Raw genomic sequence first — 26,730 nt, 5'->3', positions numbered from 1 at the left:
TTTAGGTGGAATTTGCGGTGACACCATGGGGAATAACTCTTTTGTAGAGTTTGCCTACAGTGAAGTCTTAATAAGTCAAACCTTAAGGAACGGGTTCAAAATTTGACTTAAGCAGAGTTTTGAGTTAAGCAGGGTTGTTTATGTATATCATTACTGAAGGCAATGGATTCTTTGTTTGACTAAACGGTTGTGTTGACTAGTCAGAGTTCGACTTATCGAGTTTACTGTATGTGGTTCTGAAAACTTGACCTGCGGCCTCGATGTTTCGACCATTACGCTCTGGTTGTCTTAGAATGACCAGCGCATACTGCATTGTCGAGGAAACTTTCAGAACCACACGACAACGAAAGAGTTTTATTCTTCACGGAGTCACCGCAAATTCCGGCTTATTCAATCATTATTATATTATCATTAACGTAAGTATTACAGGTTTTGAGAAATCATTTGAATCAACTAAAAGTTGATTTTTGTTTTATATTATTTAATTTATTTATTGTGAGTCGTAATAATTGTAATTTTTATAACTTCGTGCTTTGCGCTTAATTTATTTGAATCCGTTAATAAAGAAAAAGTCTGAATAATCATTGGTTATTTTCATCAATTCTTGATAATAATATTCACAATTATGTTTCATTTAAATAATTTTTCGGGCTTGGGGTCCCCTCTTTTGTTTGTGTGATTGTGCCCCTTTTTTGGTGTGTGGTTTTGTGTTTTTCCTTTCTTTTTAAAAAAAGATGGAAGCTTTCCACGTATATTATTACGTGGAATCCACTGCAAATATATTTAGTGTCCAAAATAAAATTCTTCTTACTCAAAGCAAAAAGGGTTCGGACCCCACCCCCACCCCACCCCCATCCGCTTGCTGGTACATAAAAGTATACGTGTTGTTGCGGTTGACACAGCTATTTACCGGGTAATTTTCACCAGGGCCTATGTCTTGTGTGCACTTATGGCTCATACGTACTTTGTAAACACCACTGATCATGCATGGACTATATAGGGTGCAACCCTGTATTAAAATGCCCATAATACACCAATGGCAAATGCCCACTCTTCACAATTCTTTTTAAAAATACTCGGAACTCTCACCGGTCATCAGATTCTACAGATAAAAATGATGATCAATATGTCATTTTTTCATTTTCTTTTCAATTTTTGGTGGGTGGATCATTGACTTTTTGAGAAATTCTCACCCAAAGAAGAATTAATACCCCTAAAAACGACCGATGTTTCCCAAACTGGAAAAGTAGCCATTTTCAAAAAGAGTCCCTCCACAACTTAACATGCTTAAATAGCGCCACTTTTGGGCCCGATTGCATCCAAAATGCTCAGAATTGGAAACTCCAAGTCCAGGCCAGAGGTTCAGTACCACTTGTCTTCAATTCCACGGCTCTCAATACTCTCTAATATAGAATATCTGTTATTCAAGAGCTCGGCGGACGGATTTTTGGACTATTTACAGGCGTGCACCCCTAAAAGTACAACTTGCGCAAGCGGACGGAAAGTGTCTTTCCTCACCTTTTTTGTGTTAGAAATTAAACCGGAAGAGGTGAGTGAAGATGATTGTGAAATATAGAGTGCATAATTTGCAGCCATTTCAAAAGGTAACCGGTAAAATTACTGTTGAGAAGGTTAGTTTGTTTAAAGATAGTTAAGACACTATACTCCCTGTGAAATTATTCTATCAGACGTGCTATCATTTCGAAGAAAATAACAGAAGGCCATATTTCCAAGAATGCGTCTAAAGACGCATTCAATTCGGGGATGGTTTGGTAGCTTTTGAGTTGAAATCGAAATCGTACAAACAGGTTTTCTCGGAATACCCAATATTCGCCGAGCTAAAACTTCATCAGGTTAGTTGGTAAGCATATACCTTCTTTAGATTTTGAGCACTTTTGTTGTTTTAAATGGAAAAACAAATGTACAAATTACAAATGACGTACGCTACCGTACTTTTAATCGATGCTACATTTTCTCATTGCGCGTGCGCTGGGTGAAATATTGTTCATAAAATATTTTTTTGAAGAAGCGGGGGTGAGGTGGGGGGGGGGGGGGAGCGCCCCAAGCGTCCACTGAAAACCAGCTCCCTAAACCCTTTTCCAAAGTTCAATGGCCGATTTGGCGGTTATCCCCTACCTCAGTGTCGCAAGGGCGAGGATCCAGAACTATTTTTTTGGGGTGGGGGGGGGGGGGCAAACAAAATGTTGGTCCCCCAAAAGTACCGGTAGGTTTATAACATACCATTACGGCGAAGGGTACGGGGGCCACTTAAGGGCCCTTGAACAAAAATTGGATTCTAGATGCTCTGTGGTACAATCTGAGGACATTTCTGACCACTTTAACCATTTTGTTTTTAGGAAAAGATAGCGGTGTACGCAGTGCCTGCCCTTATGGCGACGTCACTTGACAAAATGAAATTGGTTCCGGGTGTTTGGGACATGTGACCCCCATTGGCCCCCTTGATCGGTCGTTGCAGTGGCGCATCCCAGTGTCCATGGATTTTTTAGTCCCACGATTTGACCTTGGTGATAATGTATGTGACCTATTTTCGAGTAGTACAAAAAGGGGGTAAATGGCGTCACCAACCTCAAAGTAATCCGTCGTCCTGCCCTCCCCTGCCCCCGAAAAAAAAAATATGCAGCCAAACATTTTTGGCAACATCTTTAAAAGAAAATAATCAAACTGCTAAAAAAGTATATTTGAACATAAAATTGTGAGCCCGCCCCCAAGCCGAATCCTGGGTGCGCCACTGCCCTACCTTTAAAAAAAAAATCAGTTTTAGATTCAGTTAGATAAGGAAATTTTTTTTTTTTAAAATAGCCTATCCGAAACGAAATAATGTGGTTTAAAAAAACACGGCCTCATCAAAATTTGTCTAGAGGGCGCTGTTCACACAAACATTCTGGTGTGCTGATTTTTGACAACTGTTGCACGCACGAGGTCCTTGCTTACTAACCGAGCTGTGCACGCGTGAGCTCATGGAGAGTTATGTTGACATTGACAGCAAGAGAGATTGTATTTTACAGCCGTCAAAAAGAGAAAACTGCTCTGGTTTTGACTCATGGTCAGCTGAAACGGTAGTGTCGCAAGTGTACACAATCCTGGACTGAGGGTGTGATGGATTATGTAGCCGCAAAAGGGGGAGACCAGCAGAAAATGTGGGCAGACAACATCAAGGAGTTACTCAAGACCGAAGCAACGCCACTACTACGTACGCCGTTACGCTATGGGACAGAAGGAAGGAATGCACGTGGTGAGTCCTGTGACATTCATTCCCCAGGGTAGCATAATAAAGATGACCTCAATTATTGTGTTGTTGTCGAAATGATCCAAGTAATGGGGATGGAAAGATTCCCATATATTTTCGGTGTGAAATACCATGACGAAATATTACAGGAAATTTCATTGCAACACAATGTGTCTATTTTGAGTTCCCAATTTCACAATAATTGTGTTGACATGACGAGAAAATACAGAGTGTCTTTTGTACTTCAATTTCCTTCAAATATATTACATTCATTCTTCGGCGGTGCCTGTCAAGATTCTAGATTTTCGTGTCAAATACCATGACGAAATATTACAGGAAATGTCATTGCAATACAATGTGTTTATCTTGAGTTCCCAATAATTTCACAATAACTGTGTTTGCATCTCGAACGGCCAGACGTCGGAGCGCAGTCAGCAGTGTTTGTGAAGCGCGCCCTCTTTTGTAAGAAATTGTTGCATAAGGATATAATGCGGAGTGTCCTTCACACTGCATTTTCCTTAAATCATATTACATTCATTCTTCGGTGGATCCTGTCAAGCCGGTTCTAGATTTCTGTGTATAAATACCATGACGAAATATTACAGGAAATTTCATTGCAACACAATGTGTCTATTTTGAGTTCCCAATTTCACAATAACTTTGTTGACATGACGAGAAAATACAGAGGGTCTTTTGTACTGCAATTTCCTTCAATTACATTACATTCATTCTTCGGCGGTTCCTGTCAAGATTCTAGATTTTGGTGTCAAATACCATGACGAAATATTACAGAATATTTCATTGCAATACAATGTGTTTATCTTGAGTTCCCAATTTCACAATAACTGTGTTGACATGACGAGAAAATACGGAGTTTCTTTTGTACTGCAAATACTCTGACGAAATATCATGAAATTTTATTGCAATACAATGTGTTTATCTTGAGTTCCCAATTTCACAAAAACTGTGTTTAGGGTCTATTTAGAATTTTCAATGTTTGAAAATTTTGACTAGTTTTCCAAATGGGTGGGTCAAGCTAAATATTTGAAAATCAAACTTCACTTTTCATGGAAAAAAAGAACAAAAAAAAAAGATCGTTTGACTTGCCTGAACTACGCGCAAGCGTTCCGATATTGCAATGCGTGTTTCTTTTCCAACCTCGTCCCCTGCATGTACTGAACAGGCCCGCCAGTGGGATGTAATGATGTAGTACATGCAAGTGCATGCACACATGTTTTGTTTTTTAATGCTGCGTAACAAATCAGTTTTTTATTAATCGAAATTAGAGGATGGGTGGGTGGGTCAAAATAATTTGGAAAAAAAAGTCGAGATTTTAAAACAGTGAAAATTCTGAATTGCCCCTAATATACTTTGCTCTGAAATACTATTCAACTACATACGGTTACACATGTAACTATATACATACAATATGTGCAGGCCTACCAAACTGACATGTCAACATGCGCAAACAAAATTTCAAATGGAGTAGCTTTGTTTCCCCAAACGGCACCAAAGTGCCGAAGGAATCTCAACAATTATGGTCTATAAAAGTCCTTGGCAGCCTAATGCGGAAGCGTGGAGCAATGCTTCTCTATATTATTTATGTATATTATTCCTGCAATAGGCACAATGCAAGAAGTCGTCTTAGTGCATAATGATCTCCACTTAGAAAAAAAAACGTTCGACTTTTGAATAGACAAGACAACTTCCTAAATACCGTATACATGCAGTATATACACCAATCCGAGCACGCTGTCAATTCTATCACGAAGGCCCCCTTCAATGGCGAAAACACTGAGCATGCTAACTAATGTTTAGATAATCTGTTACATGGCAGTTGCCTTGTATGACTCATGGACGTGCCCAGATTCATCTCCAGCCCTACTTCGTCCGATCTCTGTTGGGGGCGCTAGTCAGAAACCTGACATTCCGAAGGGCAGGTTCAAAAATCAACCCTTTCTTCGGTTATCTTTAGTAAACCACAAGGTATACTGACTAGTTATTCCTGGATCTTTCTCGTTCAATTATATGGTCAATCCATCCGACATGCTGGGTGAGATCAATGAACATACTCTGACCTTTGTCTATTCGAGTGCCTAAACCTACTAAAACCCAATCGCCACGCCCCCTTTTCATAACCAGAGCCCCGCCCATATTTCCATCGATTGAATATTCAATGGACTTTCCTCTTGCCCTGACCCCACATAACATTCCCTCATTGATGACATCATTGGCTATGCCACAGTGTCCAAGTGACATCCGGGAGCTTTGCAGGGCTACCTTACGTGGAGTCCCCTTCCGTTTCTGGCCCCACCCTAGGGCAATCGCACTTTGAACTTTGACTGAAGAATCTGCAATGCATGCTGGGAAGACCTGTTCAGTCAGAGCTGCTAAGGAACCAAACTGGAGCAGAACGGGCCGGTCTAAACCGGCTCCGCGGTCGTTGGCAGGTATGTGAATATTCATGATCCCGTAGGCCTGTTCGTCAGCTTCAAACTCGCCTATGTGTTTGCGCTTACCGAGTCGGGCTACCAGACCTGGCGGTGCCATGAGCAGACTGTCTTGTTCCCGCCTCACAATGTCTCTGAAGATGTTCGGCACGGAGCTGGATAAGTCGTGCTGTATCTGCTCCAGACAGCGAAGTGTCGTGACTGCCCAGTCCACGCCGATGAGGGCGGCATTGCAAAGCGCTGACTTGTTCTTTGCGTTCCACACAACGGCGTACATCGGCCACGTGTTGTTAGCTTTAGACACACTTCTGGACGGAGGTAAATGAGAAGCATTAGCATGTCCATTTAGCTAAAAAATATTGTTAGCATACCTAAAACTGTGACACGTAAGCAACTTTGCACCTCTTGGCTCTACTGCCATCACAAAAATGCTACACGGTTACCTATACCGCTGGCAGACTGTGCAGTGAACGTTGCACTGGACTTGACATTGACTCACCGAACATTGTGCAGAAACTTAAAGTGAAATAACTTTATTTTTAACATAAATACTCTGTCTATGCAGTCTGATTTTAATATTCATGACAGTTTAGTATTTTTCAAAGTTTGGTTATATTTTGTTTAAGTGCTTCAAAGACTGTGCATGCCCTGTGCCCTTTGAGGAGTCCTGAATAATTCATATTGGCGGCTGCGCCCTCAAGCGGCCGTAGATGGTCTTTCGATATGTTTGCAGGGTGACTGATCACATGAACATAAAATCAACAACTTACAAAGCATGTTTCTTGCAGTGAGACTTTCCTTGTGCTGTCTTGCTCGACTTGACCAGTCCGTCGCTTTGCGAGAGGGCAGGAAGCTCCTGCAGACCACAGAGGGTGCTGTCTTCATGAACTGCAGTCATCAACTCCTGCATTCGGGTGATCAGGGAAAATGGACATAAAACTTGTAGCTTTGAAATAAGGCTAGAGTCAATTCCACCATTAAAAAAAATCAAGCAATTCGTCAAAAGTAAAGGATATGATTCTCCTGTCTTTAACAAACAATGGATCTGGGTTCTCATACCTGTTGATTAGTTTCTTGTCCCGGGATTCTGCAAAGCGTTTCATCCACATTCTCTAGCTGAGTGCCCTCTGACGTCATCTCTCTTACGTCAGACACCAGTGCGCAGTCACAGAGCCAAGGATTGCCAGAGAGATCCACTGAGCTCCCAGGGGCCAAGATGACCGGTAGCCCGCCCTCAATTGTCTGGAGATTGTTATCTGCGATGTCCAGGCGGGAGAGCCCCCTCGTGCGGTCGTGCTCGGGAATGCGGAACGTGTCCAAAATGTTCCGCTTCAGAGATAGCTGAGTCAAGTCTGGTAGGGAGGTTAGCAGCGCAGCCGGCACACGCGCGAAGCGATTCCCTCTCAGATTCAGCACGTTAAGTGACGTCAGAACATCCAGCCAATCACAGGTGGTCTCGTCCAACTCGTTGTCCGCCATGTTGAGTTCGAGGAGTGAGTCGAATCCCAGGAAGGCGCCATAATCAACCTGATGGAGAAAGTTTCCACTCAGATCTAAGCTCTGGACGTTAGATGCGTCTGAGAATGCTCTCTCCTGTAGGCTTGCGAGTCTGTTTCCGTGTAAAGACAGGGCTACTAATCTTCTCAATCCTCTTAGAAAAGAAGCTTGGATGACAGAAATCTTATTTTCTGCCAGATTCAGCATCTTCACAAAGGGTGCTCCCTTAAACATATCAGGTGTCAATTCCCTCAGATGATTACCCCTCAGGAATAACCAGGTTAGTTTCGACATGCTGTAAGCTGGACCGACGCTGAAGGCACCTGGTTCAATTTCTGAAATTTCATTATTGTCAAGCCGCAGCGAGGTCAATCTCTCGAGTCCGTAGAACGTGTGTGCTTGGAGGCGCCGCAATGCATTGTTGGTAAGATCTAGAATCTCCAGGCCTGTCAAACCACGTAAAGAACCTGGAGGCAATACTGATATTTCGTTACCGTCCAGGACGAGTTCTTGAAGAGAGGGGAGCTGGCCAAAAGTATTGCCTGTAATTTCACTCAGCTTATTAGAGCTGGCGATCAGTATTCTGAGATCGGTGCAGTTCTCGAATGACTGCTTATTCAGCTCTGTCAGGGAATTGTGGGATACGTTCAAGTACTGCAGAACAGATACTGGTGAGAACATGGATTCGCCCAGCGCGATCAGGTTACTACCGGATAGATCCAGCTCCAACAGGTTCGTCAGGTAGATAAAGACCGACTGAGGAAGCTGTTGCAGTCTGTTGTTCTTCAGTGAAACAACTTTGAGGTTGGAGTTCATTGCAAAGAAATTTTCAGGAAGACTTTCAATTTTGTTGTCGTCAAGAATCAGCTGTTGGAGCCCTACTAGGTCAACCAAGAGTTCTTCGGGAAGATGGTCCAGACGATTGTGAGACATATTCAGAAAGCGAAGATGAGAGAGGTCTTTCAGCGATCTCGGCGAGAGAGACTCCAGCAAATTGGCACCAAGGTCCAAGTCCAGCAAGTTGGTGTTGTTGATGAAGCTTCCTTCTGGCAAAGTTCGGATGTGATTGCCTGATAGGTACAATCTCATGAGACTCTGTACATTGTGCAGAGCGTCTTGAGGTAGCGCTCTCAATCGGTTAGCCTTAATGGAGAGTATCTCCAGATCTTCTAATCCCACGAAGCTATCGGGCTCGAGGTCTGTGATCTTATTGCCGCGTATGTCCAGATGCACCAGCCCCGCCCCATTCGCGAATGTCCCAGGCGGGATTCGTTTGATGCGTGATTCTTCTTCAACGTCTGGTTCTACAGTCACCTCTCCAAAGCTAGTCATGTCATAATCAATAATGCCCATTCGCGAATCGTCCCCGATCAAGAGCAGATAGCTGACTCCTGCACAGGAAAAGAACACCATGATTACGTCACTTTGAGAATTGACGTTTTTGTCGATCTTTGTGACCTTTGAACCGAATCACATCTCGGGTAAAGAAGCCAATTGAAACGCACTTTTTCCTTTGTTTTGGGGTTAAAATAATTATCAAGTACACGAGGAAATAAAGCTGGTTTTCCCGATCCTGCTTCAGAAAGGGTGGGAAGGGCGGTAGGGTTAAACTATTGGGTAAATTTATTCACAATAGCTCTGGCGCATGCGCATAGCAGTCCTATTCAAATTGGCATGTTGAATTTGCCACTGCTTTGCTTACTAGGCAAAATCGGAGGCAGTAAATTGAGGCATCGTTAGGAAGTCATTAAGGAGTATTCAAGTTACTCAACCGTTTTTCGGTGTTCGAGACAATTGAAGAGTTGACGGGCGATTTAAAATGTTGCCCCCAAATAGGCATAAGGTTTGAACTCGAGCTTGAACGCAAGTTCGAACTGCCAAATCGGCGGCAATATTGTGGGGAGGAGCTTATCTACCCCCATCCCCGAATTGTCTCTAATAAAATAAATTAATACCTGACAGGAGCTCTGTGGGTACCTCCCTCTTCCCCCAACACACCGCTGCCCCCGCCCCCTCCTTCCAGTCAAACATCGCCGCGTAATTCTGCAGCCGACGGGACACGGCGAGTAGGCGCTTGGACACCGTGACGCAGCGGCACTTCATGGGGCAGCTGCGGGGTTGGGCCCCGGGGAGAGGACGGCTCTGGACGCGCTGGGTGAGACTGATGACGGAGAGCACGAAGCACAAGAAGATTGCTGATGTGGTGATACGCATTGCTGCACCAGATTCGTGATAATCCTGTATGAAAACCAAAAAAATTAAGGAAGAAAAAACATAACAGAAAGATGATCATGATACACATAGAAGGAGTTGCACGTTACATCACATGCAGTGATGTACATTGAAACGCCGCTATAACGAACATCGTGGGATCCACAGAAAGTGTTCGTAATAACGATCGTTCGGTAAAGTGAATTTTAAACCGCCGGCTCATCCCTCTTTTGAACATTTCCCACATCCCGCGGCCGCACGAGGAGTCGTCACGAAACTTAAGCAATGGTTTTCGCTTTTATTCCTTGGGGAAATAATAGCCATCTTTCGCTGTTCAACATTTCAAAAAAAGATGTAACTATGGGTCGTTTGATGTTCGGGAATTAAAAGTGGCCCAAAAAGTGTTTAATACATGTACAACCGGTAGATTGTTTTGTATCTGTTACCTTTTTTTCAAAAACGATGTTCGGTACGTGTTGTACATTAAAATCGGGAGCCAAGGATGATGTTCGGTATAGCCGAATGTTCCGTATAGCGGTGTTCAGTATAGCAGCGTTCCACTGTATCAATTGATATTGTAAAAACCCAGCGAATGTATTGCAGACTATTTTTCTTGCCGCAGATCTGAGGACGGAAACTGGTCGTAGGTTCGAGTCCCATCCAAGACAAATTGGGATTGCTGTCTTGTGTGCAAGCCCCGCCCTCACAGCGTGTGACCAACCCCCTCTCCTTATGGGAGGGGCCAAGTATCTCGGAAACACATTAAATGCCGATTACCACTCCCAAAAGCAATATGGTGATACAATTGGTACAAGCCGTGGATAACAAAATCATTCCAGAACGTAATGACTTCATAATTGGTTAATAATAAATGGATAATAAGCTTTATCTTATCTTAATCCGCAACACCTGATAATCTTTTATAAGTGTATCGTAATCCATAATTTATTAATCGGCAATGTGTATTAATTAGACCATCGCATCGAGTCATCAACTCATCATCACGAACATAAAGTTTCACTAGTCTCAGAGTTTTGTAAATACATGTATTTCATATCTGTCAAGTTTTTTTTTAATGGAAAATCGCCCTTAGCAAGGTTATAAAACCCCCTCTTGACAGAGGGCTAGAAAGAAGAAAGAATAATGAAAAGAAAAATGATAATCAGTAAAATTGGAGGTAGGATTTGATATTCCTCTTATAAGAGGCTAGATCATAGAATGGAGGGAAACATCCACTAATGAAGAAGTCCCAAAGAGATACAGAACATGGGAAAGGCTATTAGAGTAGTTCTTTTTTCTATATCTCGGCACAGCTAGAGTGGATGGGGGAGAGGAAGCAGAGAGCCTGGTTGCACGCTCACAGTGACCGAGAAGGAACCAAGTCAAACAAAGTACATGTAGAACATGTTTAGTTTCTATGTATACTCCTTCAGAGATTACTGTCAGTGAAAGAAAACCAAGACAAGGCAAGCCTAGTAAAGTTGGTCCCAGAGCGAACAAAATTGTATTCCGTTGATTCGGAATGGCTTTCACTGGAAGTGTTTCCATGCATGTGATCTACACAAATTTAGCCCATTCATTGGCTGTGCGGTCATCCTATTGCAGACTTTTGGACCAAAGTGAGACTAAAGCTAGTCTCATTCACAAGTGACAGACAGTCAGTTAGTCAGTCAGTCAGTGAGTCAGGCTGCATCCGAATCAACTGTCTAGAGCGACAGTCCTGGCCAAATCTCGCTGGGCCCCCAACCCCCCGGCCCCCGCTCAATGTTGTCTCTCATTGCGCGGTGTGTGCTCTATCAGCTGAAGAGAACAACACTGACCGGGGGAGCGGGGGAGTTGGTGACCGTGGCAGGCTCAGGAAGTGTCCAACCACTTTGGCCGGCATTGTAGGTCTAGGTCCGCGCCCATTGAAAATACGCGGGGACGCGCTGACAACTGACGTATTGCTGTAGCTCTGGAAGCCCGTTTTGGACACAGCCTCAGTCAAGTGCAAAGACGTGGGATACGTCCCCTCTTGCATCAGTAAAAATCAAAGCCAACTCTTATTGTATACCCAGAGAAGCTTAATGTTCACATAATGAGTTTTGCAAATAAATTTGCCTAGCCTGCGTGCCTTGTTGTACATCCCATATCTACACTGCATGAGAACATGTTAATTACCTGTGACGTCCCGCACACAGACATCAGCCGGGCAACCCAAATATTAAAGTATCTTTGGCATGTTATTTGGCCCATTTTAAACAGATGAATCAATACTGTTAAACCATTCATATTTCAAGAGATATTCATGCGGTGCAGAAGGGAACAGTTTGCTGAACACTGACATCACCATGATGACCACAACATCCAACTTTGCACTAAGTCATTATGTGTGAACAGTGGTGACTTTCCAACTACATGCATACGTGCATTCCCTCTACCTCACGATAAGCAACTTCCTGAATGAGCTAGATCTACTTCCGAGGCAATCTCTAATCTCTTTATTAGTCAGAACCCGATGTGTTCACCTCCGATTCACAGTCTCTGGATTGAATTCTACTTTCCAACTTGAAAGGTTTCTTTCTCCCTGCACGGGCGCCTGTTTATTCACCGAAGGATTAACTGAACAGTGAAAGTCCTTCAATTGTTGCATGAATAAACATTTCCATTGACACACAATTTGCACAGGTAGTTCTTGGATTACTGGAAGTCACACATACAGTGTGGGGATGAGGTGGCTTGCAGTCGGATGAGTAAAGAGGTTGCAGCAATCATGGTGAGTTTTTTGTTCCAAGATGACTTGATTCGATGGATTTTGGATTGGGAAGAGGGACAGCTATAGCAAATGTGATAATGTGGCTACAATGGTTCTGTATTCATATAGCCCATTATTACTTGTTTATTCCAAAGTTTCTTCATGGCGTAGTGAGTCTATTTAAAAAAAAATATAGAATAACATATGCAATGGCCGCCATTTTGAAAATGTTGAAAATGTCTTGTTACCCTATGATATTTTGTGCAAAGGACAAATCTGCGATGGCCCTATGATTGTGACCGGCTCCACAAAAAGGGTATTAAGTTGCGCTGGCCCGCTCAACATTAAGAGGGTGAAAATTTTGTCCAAATGTGATTTTCATTTTTTATCATGACTGATATCTTCCCTACAGTTTAAGGTTTCATTCACAGCATTTCATGCCTTTATCATCAAACTGAACAATCTTATCACCAATCTGCAGCAGAACCAGTAACTTTTCCCTTCAAGTCGGTTGAATTGGACATTGCTCACCGACGTATTTTAGACCTGGCGTTAATTCATTCATACTTTACTGCTGGCTTGATCTTGCAAAATCATCTGTTGGTAACGACTGTGATACCATGAGATACAATTTAAATTTTCGTAAACTCACCAGCAGATGTCCTGGCAATTAACCAATAATATCTGGTGACAGAAATCTGATCCAAACTCAACCAGGAAATGAGTTGACATGTTTTTGCTCCCGGATTCATTTGAAGAGTCCAAATTCTTTACGAATTCCGGTGTGACAGCAGGAATCGTATAGGCAGTATAGGGTCGTTTGCATTTATTCCAAAAGTAACCTACCAAATTATTATCAACAACCTTACTTGAATGAAGATCGTACTGGTTCTAAACACCCCGTGAAATTATTCCGTCTGGCTTGCTGTCATGTATAGTCAGGTGGCATATGGTCGGAATCGTGACCGACTGGTCCAAAGCACCAAACTTGGCAGATAGATTCTTATAGCCCTAGAGAAGATATTTAGAAGGGGTGACACCTGAAATTCTTTTGGGAAGGGTGCCTAATTTGCATAAATCGTTAATCCCTGCCGTGTAATATATTTATTCCCATATTTGGGTAAATTTTTATTTTTTTATTTTTTTGAAAAGTGTATTTTGGTGATTCTACTTGCATATTCTTACTTCAATAACATTTTGAAAAACATATAAGTGACTGAATAATTAGGAGGACATAGTAAAGAACCACAATTGCTACTATTTTACCCTAAAGTTACGCGCATTTACCTTTTCCTCAGATATCATCAACTAGTCTCGCCAAACGTGGGTATTGATGAGCTTCAAATTAACAAAGTTACTTACTGGCATAGTTACCCTAACAAAAATAAGTGGGAAATCAAGTGAAAATTGATAACATCTTGATGCTTAGCCCAAAAGACCAAAAAAGGGGAGAAAATGTGGTGTCCGTAAATTGGGCTAGTACGGGAAGGGTAACGTGGGAACTTAAACAAGTTCAACAAAATCCCCCTAAATAAGAGATTATTGTTGTTTACAATAATTTTGTCTACGCCAAAACGTTTTCTCAACAATAATTAGGGGAATTTTCTTGAACTTGTTCCAGTGTTCCATGTTAGGCAAGCATTCACCTACTTGTTAGCCTAATTTATAGACACCTCGTTTTTCCCCAGTTTTTGTTTTCTGGGCTTAATATCACAATGTTATCATAGTTCACATGATTTTGCATAAGGTTTTAATAGGGTAGCTGTACCAGTAAGCTACTTGGTGAATTTGAAGTTCATCAATGCTAATGTTTGGCAAGACTAATTGATGATATCTGGAGACAAGGTAAATGCGCGCAATTTTAGGTCATAATAGTAGCCATTTTGGATCGTTACTATGTCCTCATAATTATTCAGTCACTTATATGCTTTGGAAAATGTTATTTAAGTAAAGATATGTAAGTAGAATCCCCAAAATACACTTTTCAAAAAAATAAAAAAATGGAAATATACCCAAATATGGGAATAAATATATTACACGTCAGGGATTAACGATTTATGCAAATTAGGCACCCTTCCCAAAAGAATTTCAGGTGTCACCCCTTCTAAATATCTTCTCTAGGTCTATAAGAATATATCTGCCAAGTTTGGTGCTTTGGACCAGTCGGTCACGATCTTGACGAAAATTAGATCTAAGCCACCTGACTAGTAGAAGAAATCAAGAAATGTAGGTCATTTTCAACGATCAGTAAATTGACTGGTCGTTGGAAATAAAGATATCTGTAGACCAATTCATGTTTAGTGATCCAAAGGTTGTGCGCTGGTTTTACACTGTAGTCTCGAAAAGTGTAATATCCACTGAGCTGAAACTTTAACAGGTTAGGTTTTGAACATTCTTCTGTGGATTTTGAGAGGTGTTATTATTGGAAACGAACAAAATGCATGAAGAGCAAATTAGATTTGTGTTTTGTATGCCTTTACCCTGTGCAATTCCGTGTACCATCGGCGCACGGCTTCAACTTGAAGTTCAATTCAATATTTCAGTACGGACTATGCATGATATTTACTTTTGATCATATTCGGAATAACTGGAATACCAAACATTCTTCATTGCTGACATCCGTACTGCGATATATGGGATTTCCGAGCTTGGTACGAGCGTGAAAGAGTCGAGTCGGCGAAATGAATTGTGAGCACATCAAGAAAATACAATATGTTTTGAAATGGCTGGGTGTAATTGGATAAAAGTTGAGGTACATGACACAATCTAAATCCTTGCTCAAATTATTCATTTCGTTTTAACAGAGTAACGGTTTCTCAGAAGACCAGTTTTCAGGTATGTAACTATTGAAAAGTTACCACAACATTTTTATCATAATGCACAATGGGTCCTTATTCATTTTTGTTTATACGCAACCATCCCGCCAGCCACGGTCAATCATGACAAACATCGCTGGTGGGTAATCAAAAATCACATGAAAAGAACAACAGGCAAGGAGCACGCACATCAGCATTAATAGGACTTTAAAGAAGAAAAAGCCTAGAAACGTGCTTGGGCTAATCTGAACTATAATCCATGAAGCCGGGGACTATGGCTAATCACAAAAAAACCGGTGCACAGCTAAAACACTGAGCCCCTCCTTTGAAGGCTGCCCGATGAAATCAGGGGAAGCCTATTCCACATGTTTACATCGACTGGTATAGGAAGCTCCTGTCATAAAATCCAGCAGGGTCTGGGCTCTTATAACGCCAGGAGGGAGGGGATGCTGTAGGGAGAAGGCAATGGTTTTAAAGTAAATGTTATCCTAAGTCTTGTTTTGCCCGACCATTCCCCAAAGTAGTTTTTAACAACATGGTTCACGATTTTATCTTTTACTGTGTGTCTTCCGTTTCCGGGTCAGAGTTCAAGGCTGCGTTCTCGCTCTTCGACAAAGATGGCGACGGGACAGTGACCAGCGATGAACTGGCGGTGGTGCTGAGGTCAATTGGCCTCAACCCGACGAAGAGGGAGCTAGACAAGATCATCAAAGAAGCTGACGCAGACGGTTCGAACATTTTATTATGGCTCAATTGTTTTGATTTACCGGTGACCCATAAGGTCACGCGTGCGCATGAAATTGGATCTACAATGATAATTTCAGTAACCTTCCAACAATGCTTTGCGTTTCCTTCACAACGTTTCGTGAAAGGGATTATATAGCAGTCAACGGGCAACCTTTATGCTTTTCTGCAACAAAGTAAAGTCAGTGACCATAATGCGCATGCGTCAGTTGCAAACGGAATGATTCTTGGACTTAATTTCCTTTTTAAAAAATGATCGAGAGTCATGCATCAGAAAAAAAAGTGGAATTAATGTCATCGGTCAACAGAACTTAAGTAAACACAATTTAGGGAAGAAAATGAATTTTTGGGAAAAAAATTAAGAATAATGTAATTATTTTAGCAAAATGAACCCCTAACACGTACATGGCAACATTGTGACCACTGGCCCAACGTAGCTGGAAATCTAAACTAATGACAAATACAAAGTTATTTGAAATCACGTGATAATTCAATCACGCAATATACTTCACGCATGCGCATTGAGGTAAATAGCTTTACTAGCCTGCTGAAGAAAATAAAGCCCCCAGGCACACATCATGGAAAGGACGGTGGGGGCCTGAGTTAGTGATATATTTTGGAGTCCTTGGTCCACGGGACTCTAGGCTGAGCATGCGCATTACTGTTAAGAAAGTAAATAACACTTGAAGTGGTAAAACCTGTACAATGTAAATGTATTTAATATATACATTTATTATGACTTGTGCACATTACCGATTGATGCTAAATTAAGTGATCTTTGACCTTTGGTTTCCTAGGTAACAACACGATCGAGCTGAATGAGTTCCTAGCAACCATCAGTCAAAAGATGGTGCAAGAGGAGAAAGGTCGAGCCGATGACGACATCATGACGGAACAGGAAATCAAGAAAACCTACGATATTTTCGACAGCAATGGGAATGGTTACATAAGGTTAGACTACAGAAAAGCTGCTGGTGAAATTCGGAACAAGTAAAATATTAACATCGTTTCATACGATTTGAGTTGCTCACGTATAATCATCCAAACCACCGCCATTTTGATTGAGCGGGTATTGTCTATTCTTATCTTGAGGGCGCACTATTATAGCTACTTTTACTGGGAGAAGCCAAGTTGAAGGCTTTCTTATACCGTGTGCGACCTGTAGAAAACTCTAAAAAGGCTCATTCAGCCATTGTTAAATATAAATCACAATTAAGTACTTATTATTCGAAATTGCGTACGTTTTGTTTTATCCTTTCAGCGCCTGTGATATCCGTCGGGTTGGCGCCCTCTACGGTGAGTGTTTCACAGACGAAGTGGCCAATCAGATGATCGGAGAGGCCGACACAGATGCCGATGGGCGTGTCACGTATCGAGGTAGGCCTTTATTTCAATAACAACTGATCTAATATCCATGAAGTTTCTAATCATTTTGTAACAAATGATTTAATATTCACGAAGTTTATATTTATTTTCTAAAATTAGAAGTTCATTTTTTTGAGTTAATTTGATGTGTGGGCCTAGGACGATTACGTTTTTGACATCATGAAATAATGCAGCCTTTTTTAAAAGATCTTACAAAATTTACAATAACTTTTAAATACAGGTTTCAAATCTGACACAAAATATCCATAAATCATTTATCGAATTAGTATGCAGAGGAAACAAATACATATATTTTTATTTCCCCCCTATTGGCCTAGACTTCCTGAAAATGATGAGGTCAACGTAGAGCGGAATACATCCAGCACTGTCCCCAAGGGAGGAAACGGCAATACTAAATGTCTCAAATAGACCAGCTGTGGTTGCAGGAAACTGAACCACACGTATAGCACTAATTGTATATTTCTAGAAGTTGTACAGTGAATGTGAAACATAGATTAGACATTTTAACGAACTCATATTTATTTTATTCTATAAAGTTCTTAATAATGATGACGATTAAAAGGCCACTTTATGGTATTTGTATAAAGACATCAGAGTTTTTAGAAATGTGTTAAGGATATTTTTTTCTAACGGCAACGCTCTAGGATGTTAGTATTTTTGTATTTATGGAAAACAATGTATATTGGTACACTGACGAATAATATAATTGGAATGGTGCTTGTAATTAAAATAAGCGTGTGTAACGAAATTATCTTCAATGGTTGTCTTTGAATTGTGCTTTAATTTTACATCCTAAAACTTGAACACACACACACACAAACACTTATTATAACGATTGGTTGGTTGATGTGTGTTTTGAGATGTGTTGTTTCGTAAGATAGAAGAATTTATGAAAGTGACGTGAAGTACCGTTTCTTAAAGGAACAGACTCATCAACTGAACTCAATCAGTTGGCAAGCCAACTATAATGCTTGTAACAGAGCACAAAGAATTTTATTTCATCGATTCAAAGTGGCTGTTTACTGCATCTTTTCATGCATGTGGACTACAGGGATTTAGCCCATTCAATAAAGACAGATTAACATAACCAATCATTGGTTAAAATAACCAACAATTGGTTAACATGTGTCCAACCAATCGGTTGGTTGGACACATATTAACCAATTGATGGTTATTTCAACCAATGATTGGTTATGTTAACCAATGTTGTTTTTAGAGTGCGGGGTAAACCTAATTCAAACTTTGGGCTGACGTGAGACTTCTATAAGCAAGTCTAATCATGGAGGAATAAGAACACATTCCTCCATGGTCTAATTAACATCGGGCAAGAAGAGGATAATGCTGGCCCCTATATGTGACCAGCATTTTTTTCTCGTACACATGAAAGTTTTGTTTATCCACTGAGCTTTTATAGGTCTATGACATACCCAGACAGGATGACACTAGCGGGGACACGGTGATTCCAGCAGGCAGAGAGGCGGGCAACATGGGTGGCTTAGCTCTAGTTTCGATCTATCAATGCCCGCTATTGTATTAGGAGAAGAACCTGATGGTAGAATAATGCGACAGTTGTGCAGCAGTTAGCGCGGGATCACACGCGTTTATTGACATGTCAACAAGCTGTGGCAGGCTGGGTGCTTTACTTTTACTTCAAGGTAAATGGAAAGACTACTTCCTTTGGTTTATGACCGCGAGTCGGACAAGAATCCTGTTTTTATGGAAAGAACATTTTAATCTACGCTTTGCCTATAAATACACATGGTTTTCTAGTGAGCTGTTTGGCATGCGAATGGGATTTGCACTTTGCACTACCGGACCTGCGTGCATGCCTTGCTCGCAGTGCTAACCGTTTATGGTGCGTTGAGTAAGGGGGTGCAGCATGGGGGCGGGGCAGGGGCGTGGGCGTACTAGGTCAGTGCCCAACCCACTTAGAATTTGAAGAAGGGAAAATAAGCTTTCGATTGTGAAATTCGCATAGTGCCCCTCCAAAATTGAGCCTACAAGTCCCCCCCCCCCTCCTCCGAGTCTGTCAATCACCTATTTTTGCCATAGTCATTAATTTTCAAACTGGGAGAGAATCGAAAAAGGTGCACAAAGTACATGAACATTGTTGTGTACACTGAAGAATTGTGGGCCATATATATTTTTTTCAGAGACGATGGTAAGCACATATATTTATATAGACCCATAATTAAAAATAAATTCGATGGAACGGCAGTATTCTTCCTTCATGAGCGCAAGCCTCAATTTTTCAAACGTAGAATTTTTTTGTTTAGATAGATAGAAGTATAATGGGTTATTGCTTTTTTATTTTTTTGCCGCCAGCAGCGGAATTGTAGAAAACTCACGTTACAATTATAACAATAACACAGAACAATATACTAACAAAGTCAAACTACAAATTAACACATGATTAATGAACAGCTACGGATTCAACTAAGGCATCTTCGAATCCCTTTTTTTCCCCTTAACGTTTTACGAAGTTAAATGATAAATTGAAAGATGCTTGTTCTGCACACAACTGCATCATTTCCACACCAACTATTTTATGGAGTCCCTCTGCCCAACCCAAACCATGAAATTGGGGAAATTCCTGCAGAGTTCATATTCAAGAAAGCTTAACAATTAAAATGCATGAAAAGAAACTTACCTTTTTTGTGGAAAAGTTTCAAACACTGTCTCGCCTTGCAGAACAACTCGAGGAAGATGTGCTTCCTTAAATCATAGAGCAAGTAATTCCAACTGAGGTGTGAAGACAGTCGAAGACAACTACGGAATCTCCTGCTGTGACTCCAAGTCCCAGAAAACTAGACAATGCTGTCAGTGTTCGAGTTGTTTGACAGGGTGCAGTGTACGGGTGGGAAGCAACTTGTTTTCCCGCGATTCTTCCGACAACAAGACCACCAGTAGTGCGTCCGAGCCCAAGATACGTCCGATACGTAAGTGAGAACACAAACTTGTCAAGCTCGTTTAAAGGACTAGCTTGTTTGTATCGGAAATGCAATTGAAAACACATTGCGCCCATCAAGGACGTTATGTGGTTCCTGACATTAATTTTGGTATCCCATTAACTTGTTTTTGGTTTGCTTTGTGGAGGGATACACACGAACCATAACAAACTAACAAACACCCATTTGTAACTCGTGATACGAAACCTGAAACATTTTGAAAGGAAAAAGATGTAAGTCAATGTTGAAAAGGTGGCCTTATTGAGACATTCAAAATCCTGAATGGGCTAGAACAGACCAAGACAGATTGTTCAAGCTGGCATCCACAGACACAAGTAAAGAGGACACAGTCTTAAGTTGTACAAACCCAGGCTATGTAAAGCACTAAAGATGCATGTATACAGGATTTCTCCTCACAGAGAGTGGTTAATGCATATAGAACAGTCTCCCACCGTATATCAAAACGCAAAGAATGTAAATTCTTTCAAGTCGGAGCTAGACAGGCATCAATTTGGGTTTCAAAATGCCGAGGCCTTATCTACTGCCCATCAAACTGTAAGTGTATAAGTGTAAGTGTAAGTGTAAGTGAAAAATAATAAATATAGGCCTAAACAAAATTCTAACAAAACATTTCAATTGAATTAGTTTAATCATAAACATACGAAGAAAAAAAAAGAACCTACGGGAACATGGAACCTAGGCTCCATAATGGGAATAAGCTGGTATTTTTCACCCATCAGAGGGGCCAGCCTATAGTCTTCTTTGTACCAGACTGACTGACTTGCCGCCTGATCCACTGACTGTCACTTGTGAATTAGACTTGCTAAATAAGTCTCTCCGGGTTTTTTTGGCCCAAAAGTTTAGATTACCCGTATAACTTGATTAAATCCGACCCATTTTGAAGACCACATGCAAGAATTGACTTCCAGTGTGTACACTCTAAAAACTGAAGTGTTGAATTCAAGACTTACATGTGTTCGGTCAGTGCAACACTTTGAGAGTGTTAAATCCAGCATTTTAAATGTTAAAGCCAACACTTACAATGTTAATTCAACATTTTGAATGTTGTAAAGAGTTGATTCAACATTTTTCAACTTTAACACTTTGAAAGTGTTGAATCAACATAATCAACATTTAAAATGTTGAATTAACATTTTAAGTGTTGGATTTAACATTTAAAATGCTGGATTTTAACACTTAAATTGTTGCACTGACTGAACACATTTAAGTGTTGAATTCAACACTTCAGTTTTTAGAGTGTAATATCCATTCTTAATCGATCGAAGAAACAAAATATGCACTCTGGGACCAGCTTTACTAGGCTTGCAGTTGTCTTCTTTGACATATTTATTTGTTATGGGTAGATGCTCTATTTTATAATATAAACACGTGGAATTGGGCCTATAGGACAGCTCGGGGGAAAAAAAGTTGCATTATGCAAACTAATGCCCGCGTGGCGTCATTTAGTTATCTGTTCGAATTTCTTTCGAAAACACGGGGAAGACAATCTTACAAGAGAAGACTGTCACAATAATCCACGAGGGGGCGCTGTTGCTGTGTGATGTGTGCAAAAAAAAAAAACAGCCCGTGAGAAGACAGCGCCTTTAAAGCCCGTATTTGGGGGAAAATGCATTTTCAATCGGTGAGACCCGATTGCAAAACCATCTGGTTCCTCCGTACTCCTAGATCTGGAAATGCCGTCAGGATGCCAGACCAGCGACAGGGTTACATCCGGGTCACGCTCAAGGCTTGGTTACCAGACCAAAGGGATGTTAGAGTGCAAAATGTCCGATTATTCTGTGACCCTGCAGCGATCCTTGTAGAATTTGACCCAGAAAACCAGGGGTTGAAGTTTGCTAAGGTTAAGGGGCGTGACTTGGGCTAGCCAGTGGAGGGGCGGGGATTGGCTACGTAGTTCTACAATCTTGACGCCAAGTATGATATGCTCATACACTTTGACATAGAACACTGAGTCTGAGGTCAAACCAGAGTCATTTTCAAGGGATAACTGAGTCAACGATACTCATTCCAGGCGAGTCAATCCCCACTTGACTCGCTTATTATTAAGTTTCGGTGAGTCTGATGCGACGCATGCCATTCCAAATTCGAGTCAAATTTAATATGACTCACGAAAATTGTCCAAAAGTGAGTCGCGCGACACAACAATTTTTGTGTGTGTACATGTATATGCTTATATCAATGTTCTGAGTTGTTCTAGTTGTCGATGATGAATCCTAAACACCGCCAGCAAAAAAAGGGGTTGTTTCAGACAACCGGAACCCTGGAGAAAATGTTGCCGTGTGTACCGTACCACATGTCGATGTCCATTTCCCTATACTCCATCATCATTGGCCACCTGGTCATCTGTGATTCTTGACCGGACTTCGACCAGCTAAACCACCCCCTAAGCCAAGGCAGCAGCTAAATACTAGGGCCGCACCCTTTCCGTTGATTCTTGTTGCGTCTGATGATTGAATTGTAAATCTCTTCATAAGCCTTTATGATGGGGAGAAAGCCGGGAGTGCCACTTTAAAGGCATTGGGGAGCATTGACTGCACTGAAAAATTGCCTGGGTTAACTTTACCAAAGAAAGGGTGAAAACTGGAACGACCCAAACTTGGGTTGTTCTATAACCATGTTTGGGTTATAATTTATGTTAAATTCAACCAAAAGTTGAAGTCATACAAGACCAAATTAACAAGTTTTGGTTGAATTTAACAGAAATTCTAACCCAAACAATTGGTTATAGAACAACCCAAGTTTGGGTAGTTCCAGTTTTCACCCTTTCTTTGGTAAAATTAACCCATGCAATTTTTCAGTGTAACAGATTTTCACAACTATGTCCATTGCTTCACAGGAAGTTTTTGCTATTTTAAGTTTTTAATAATTGCGGTCGACTCAAGGCCCTATGTTATAATTTATGTTAAAAATGTTGAACAGACTTGATTAACTATATTTGTTATAAACTTGCTATTTGTTTCAAGAATATAATTAGCATTATAATTGTATTTTTTTTGAGTGGCCGGGATGTGCCCCCACCACTCACCAGTAACAGTTAAGATTGAGTTGGAGAAAAAAAATCTGCTTTAGACTATTGGGCTATCGGGGTCTACTTGATGCATGTTGCATTTTCACAATGTGTCACTGATTGTTTTACCACATTTCCTCCGAATCATTCGATGTTGCTGTCAGCAAGATGTTATGTCAAGAATGCAACTACAAGCTCCACTGCACATTTTTAGAAAGGCGCTGTAGTGATTAGTGTTTCAGTCGTCGGGTTTTTGCCATATTGTGGCATATCTCCAATAATAGAACATGAAAGTACGCCATTTTGTTTTTCTTTCATTTTGACCCTGGGCATTTTACGTACCGCACGGGGTTGCCCTTGGTCTTGCTTTAATGTTTGACTCAACGATTTCTAACCGTATAGAAGTCGTGTTGGAATTTTATCTTGGCGTCGCGTTCCACAAGAAAAAAGGATGAGAAACCATTTTGAGTCGATGGGTAACAACGAATTTTACTTACGACCTAGCTTTCGCATCAATTTTTGAAGTCAATTTTTTCTTTCAGTTTCACGTACGTCATGCACATCTTTCACGTGCAGGTTCAATAAATTGAGATCCTAGTACACATTTTCAAAGGCCTTTTCCGAGGGTGATTTTCCTAAGAAATCAATGTAAAGTTGAAAAAAAACCTTCGACTTTTACTCTCAAATTGTCCTAATCGAGGGGTCCGGATGTGCGCCACCAGGGGCCACGCTTTGTGGTATGTTCTTTTTGTTCAACAGGGAGTAGACCTCTAGTACATTCTGAAATAAGGCAAAAAAAAAACAACATTCAGTCTCTGGTCAGACCAAAGTTCCGGAATTGACGCGGCGACGCGGCTTTTTTTTTCTTCAGGCTTGGATTGTACAGACAAGGTGGGGTACTATTTTGCTTTTTTGGTGTCCTCATGTACATTGGTGTCCTCCATAATTTGCCTTGGTGCTTTCGATCATTTGCCTTGGTGCAATTTCCCATTCCTTGGTGCTCTTTGGAGCTACCGCGGAACATTTTGGAAAAAAAAAAGATTCACGCGCATCATTAAAATCGACGCGCGCGCTGACCGGAGACCGACTTATTTTTTTTTTTTGGCCTAACCTCAAAGATGGCTGCTGAATGAAAACGATCTATAGAACCGAACTGCCTTCCACTTCATTTGTTTCTTTGTTTGTTTATTTACATTTGGCAGCAAAATATACAAAAAAACCAGGACCTTATTTTTGTTTGTTACTTAAAATCATACAAAGCAAACGATGCCAAAAAGTCACGACCTACCTTCAATGTTTTTAAATTTCCATTCATACGTACACAGCAAAGATTATATAAGTACTATTAGAATAATTTAAATGATATACATTAAAATGAAATAATGTACAAATTGAATCTAATGCCTCGGTGACATAATATATATTTTTTCACACTAAATCCACTAGACAAACCCTTGAACTCAAATGCTACCATCGTGCATTCCCCCCGCCCACTAAAAACAAATAGTGCTCCGTCTTTATAAATCTTGCCGTTTGATAACAAAAATGATCCCATCCAAGTATTTAGCAACTGAAAGTGCGATCGTCATTATGCTGCCGATTTAGTTTTTGCTTGGTGGCGCCCTCCATTTATATTTTCGCGCCCTCATCAGGTCAAAGGTAGAACATCGCGCATATGCATGACCTTTGACATATTCCAGATCGTCGGAAAGTGTGGCGCACAAAAGATTGAGGATACTTGAGCTACATTTCAACTTCAAAATGGCCTATAACTACGTAGTTACAGCGCATAAACCTACATCTGTCAATGCGTGTGTTACAGGTAAGTGGATTTTGTAAGAGAGACATTGTCCAGATTGGGAGTTATTCAAGCACGCATATGTCGACGGAAGTGCGTTTATTTCCGACATCACAAGATGTTTATTTTTTTTTTTGGATAGTGGATATTTTGCCGGAGGTAATGACGGCAAACTAACGATTACTAAAGGTTTGCTGGCGGCAATCCAAATCAACAGAGGGCGCTGTACTCTTTAAAATAGGGCTGAATTATAAGAAAGATGTATTAAATTTCCATCAAAAGTTGTGTAGCACGTTTGGTGTAATGCCTGGTTAAGCAAAGGCTCTAGTAAGCGGGATGACTCGCGCTCGATTCCGACCGCACCACATTTTTAAGTTTTTTTTTCTCATCCCCAAATAAATAAGAATATTCTACTTTTATTAGGCGAAGTAAAAAAAAAACATGTTTAGCGTCCCCGCCCGCTTCCTTTTTAGAGGCCGCCTCCTTTCTTTTTTTTTTTTTTTTTTTTTTTTAAAAGACAAAAATTGATAAATTTTAACGATCTCTGACGAAAGAAATTGTATTTTTAGACTTTTATACCGTGTATAAAGCTGTGGAAATAGTCAATGAGTCCAAGTGGCGGCCATTTTGAAAAAAGCTGGTAACCATCTTGAAAAATAGCCTGGCCGCGTTGTCTTGAAAAATGTGTAGGGCGGCCATTTTGAAAAAAAAAAAAAAAAAAAAAAGGGCCTCCTCCTTCCTTTTTGTCAAAGAGGCAGGACGCTAAACATGTTTTTTTTTTATTTTGCCTTATTTAAACATGTCTCAAACATTTTTTGCAGAGTAGGGCCTATTACATTTTCTTTTTCAGATTTGTGGCTCTGGAGGATTTTTTTTAAAAGGGAAATAAAATCCGAAATTATAAAATGGTCTGAATCCCATCTTGTGAATACGAGGTAACAACGATAATTTTGGCATGGAGCCAGACTAAAACTTGTCACCGGAAAATCTTTAAGTACAAAAAAACAGTAACTGCGCATGTTCAGTGCATATCCGGCAAACTAACGTTTACTAAAGGTTTGCCGTCTCCGGCAAAATATACACTGCCTTTTTTTTCCAAATTATTTTTAACATGTTTAATGTTAGCTATTGCACATCTCTATTTCACAACTTGTGAGATTTTTTTTTTGTCAAGCGCCAAGATTTATAAAGAGTTTTTATATGGGCTAAGCCTAGGCCTAGAATAGATGCAACAGATAAAGAGACCAAAATGATGTCACTGTTGAAAATAGTTTTTTGTTTTTAACCAAAAAAAGAAAAGAAAAGGAAAAGGAGGGGGCCTCCAAAAAGGAAGCAAACGAGGACACCCACATTTTTTTTTTTTAGATTTTGCCTTAGTATTGCATTCAACTGTGTCAAAAGAAACGTCTGGTAAGTGGTAGGCCTACCTAGCTCTATGTCTACACATTCTCTATGGTCATGCCAACAGACTACTGAAAGCTCAATTTTCGCAAAAGGTTGGACATGCACCAGTCTAGTCTTTAGCTTCAAACTGAAATACTTGGCTTCACGCCAAGGTCAAAAATGTTACACTTAAGACAAGCCCCCTTTACAAATAGAATTGAGGGAAAGATTTTCATATACGAAGTTCACTCAACACTCTGTGTACAAACCCTATGAGATTGGACTGAAAAATTCTAAGTGTTTTCTAAGAAAATGCTTGTATTTTTTCACTGCTCGAATTGACTTTGATGACATGAAATTGCCATCTGGGGGCTTGTCAGTCAATACAGAGGAAAATTAGTGAACTTCGCATATGGTAATCTTGCCGAATTGAGACCTCAAACTTGGCTGGTGAAATACTGATGACCTTTAATTGTCTTCGCCTCTTG

The 26,730-nt window shown here is 40.7% G+C and overlaps 3 protein-coding genes across 3 annotated transcripts in view; 2 read left to right on the top strand and 1 right to left on the bottom strand.

The window, feature by feature from the left end:
* Positions 1-4,502: 4,502 nt before the first annotated feature.
* LOC119737456 (protein artichoke-like) lies at positions 4,503-9,464 on the bottom strand. The gene is made up of 4 exons (XM_038211870.1): positions 9,150-9,464; positions 6,757-8,585; positions 6,468-6,601; positions 4,503-6,002 (listed from the first exon to the last, which is right to left on the bottom strand). Exons 1-4 carry the CDS (start codon positions 9,406-9,408, stop codon positions 5,243-5,245), a joined length of 2,982 nt encoding a protein of 993 aa, XP_038067798.1. The 5' UTR covers positions 9,409-9,464; the 3' UTR covers positions 4,503-5,242.
* Positions 9,465-11,896: 2,432 nt separating this feature from the next.
* Positions 11,897-17,833, top strand: LOC119737525 (calmodulin-like). Its single transcript, XM_038211995.1, has 6 exons — positions 11,897-12,160; positions 14,944-14,974; positions 15,540-15,683; positions 16,497-16,650; positions 16,961-17,076; positions 17,403-17,833. The coding sequence occupies exons 1-6, from the start codon at positions 12,134-12,136 to the stop codon at positions 17,429-17,431; spliced, it is 501 nt and encodes a 166-aa protein (XP_038067923.1). The 5' UTR covers positions 11,897-12,133; the 3' UTR covers positions 17,432-17,833.
* Positions 17,834-24,722: 6,889 nt separating this feature from the next.
* LOC119737105 (DNA damage-binding protein 1-like) overlaps positions 24,723-26,730 on the top strand; it is a 35,788-nt gene continuing 33,780 nt past the window's right edge. Inside the window, exon 1 of the mRNA XM_038211244.1 lies at positions 24,723-24,883. Coding sequence (XP_038067172.1) covers positions 24,823-24,883 — 61 coding nt within the window. The 5' untranslated portion in view covers positions 24,723-24,822. The remainder of the gene's footprint in view (positions 24,884-26,730) is intronic.

Source organism: Patiria miniata, unplaced genomic scaffold, assembly GCF_015706575.1.
Source record: "Patiria miniata isolate m_02_andy unplaced genomic scaffold, ASM1570657v1 HiC_scaffold_1, whole genome shotgun sequence".
Lineage (NCBI taxonomy): Eukaryota > Metazoa > Echinodermata > Asteroidea > Valvatida > Asterinidae > Patiria > Patiria miniata.
This window is presented reverse-complemented; position numbering and strand designations above follow the sequence as displayed.

What these genes read in the sequence shown, in the direction of transcription:
- LOC119737525 (XM_038211995.1), top strand. Translation starts at nt 12,134, where the DNA reads ATGAGTAAAGAGGTTGCAGCAATCATG. An exon ending in CAAAGAAGCTGACGCAGACG is followed by an intron (nt 15,684 to 16,496) that starts GTTCGAACATTT and finishes TTGGTTTCCTAG; the next exon opens with GTAACAACACGATCGAGCTG. An exon ending in TGGGCGTGTCACGTATCGAG is followed by an intron (nt 17,077 to 17,402) that starts GTAGGCCTTTAT and finishes CTATTGGCCTAG; the next exon opens with ACTTCCTGAAAATGATGAGG.
- LOC119737456 (XM_038211870.1), bottom strand. Translation starts at nt 9,408, where the DNA reads ATGCGTATCACCACATCAGCAATCTTCTTGTGCTTCGTGCTCTCCGTC. An exon ending in ACCCACAGAGCTCCTGTCAG is followed by an intron (nt 8,586 to 9,149) that starts GTATTAATTTAT and finishes TTTCCTGTGCAG; the next exon opens with GAGTCAGCTATCTGCTCTTG. An exon ending in CACTGCAAGAAACATGCTTT is followed by an intron (nt 6,003 to 6,467) that starts GTAAGTTGTTGA and finishes TCCGTCCAGAAG; the next exon opens with TGTGTCTAAAGCTAACAACA.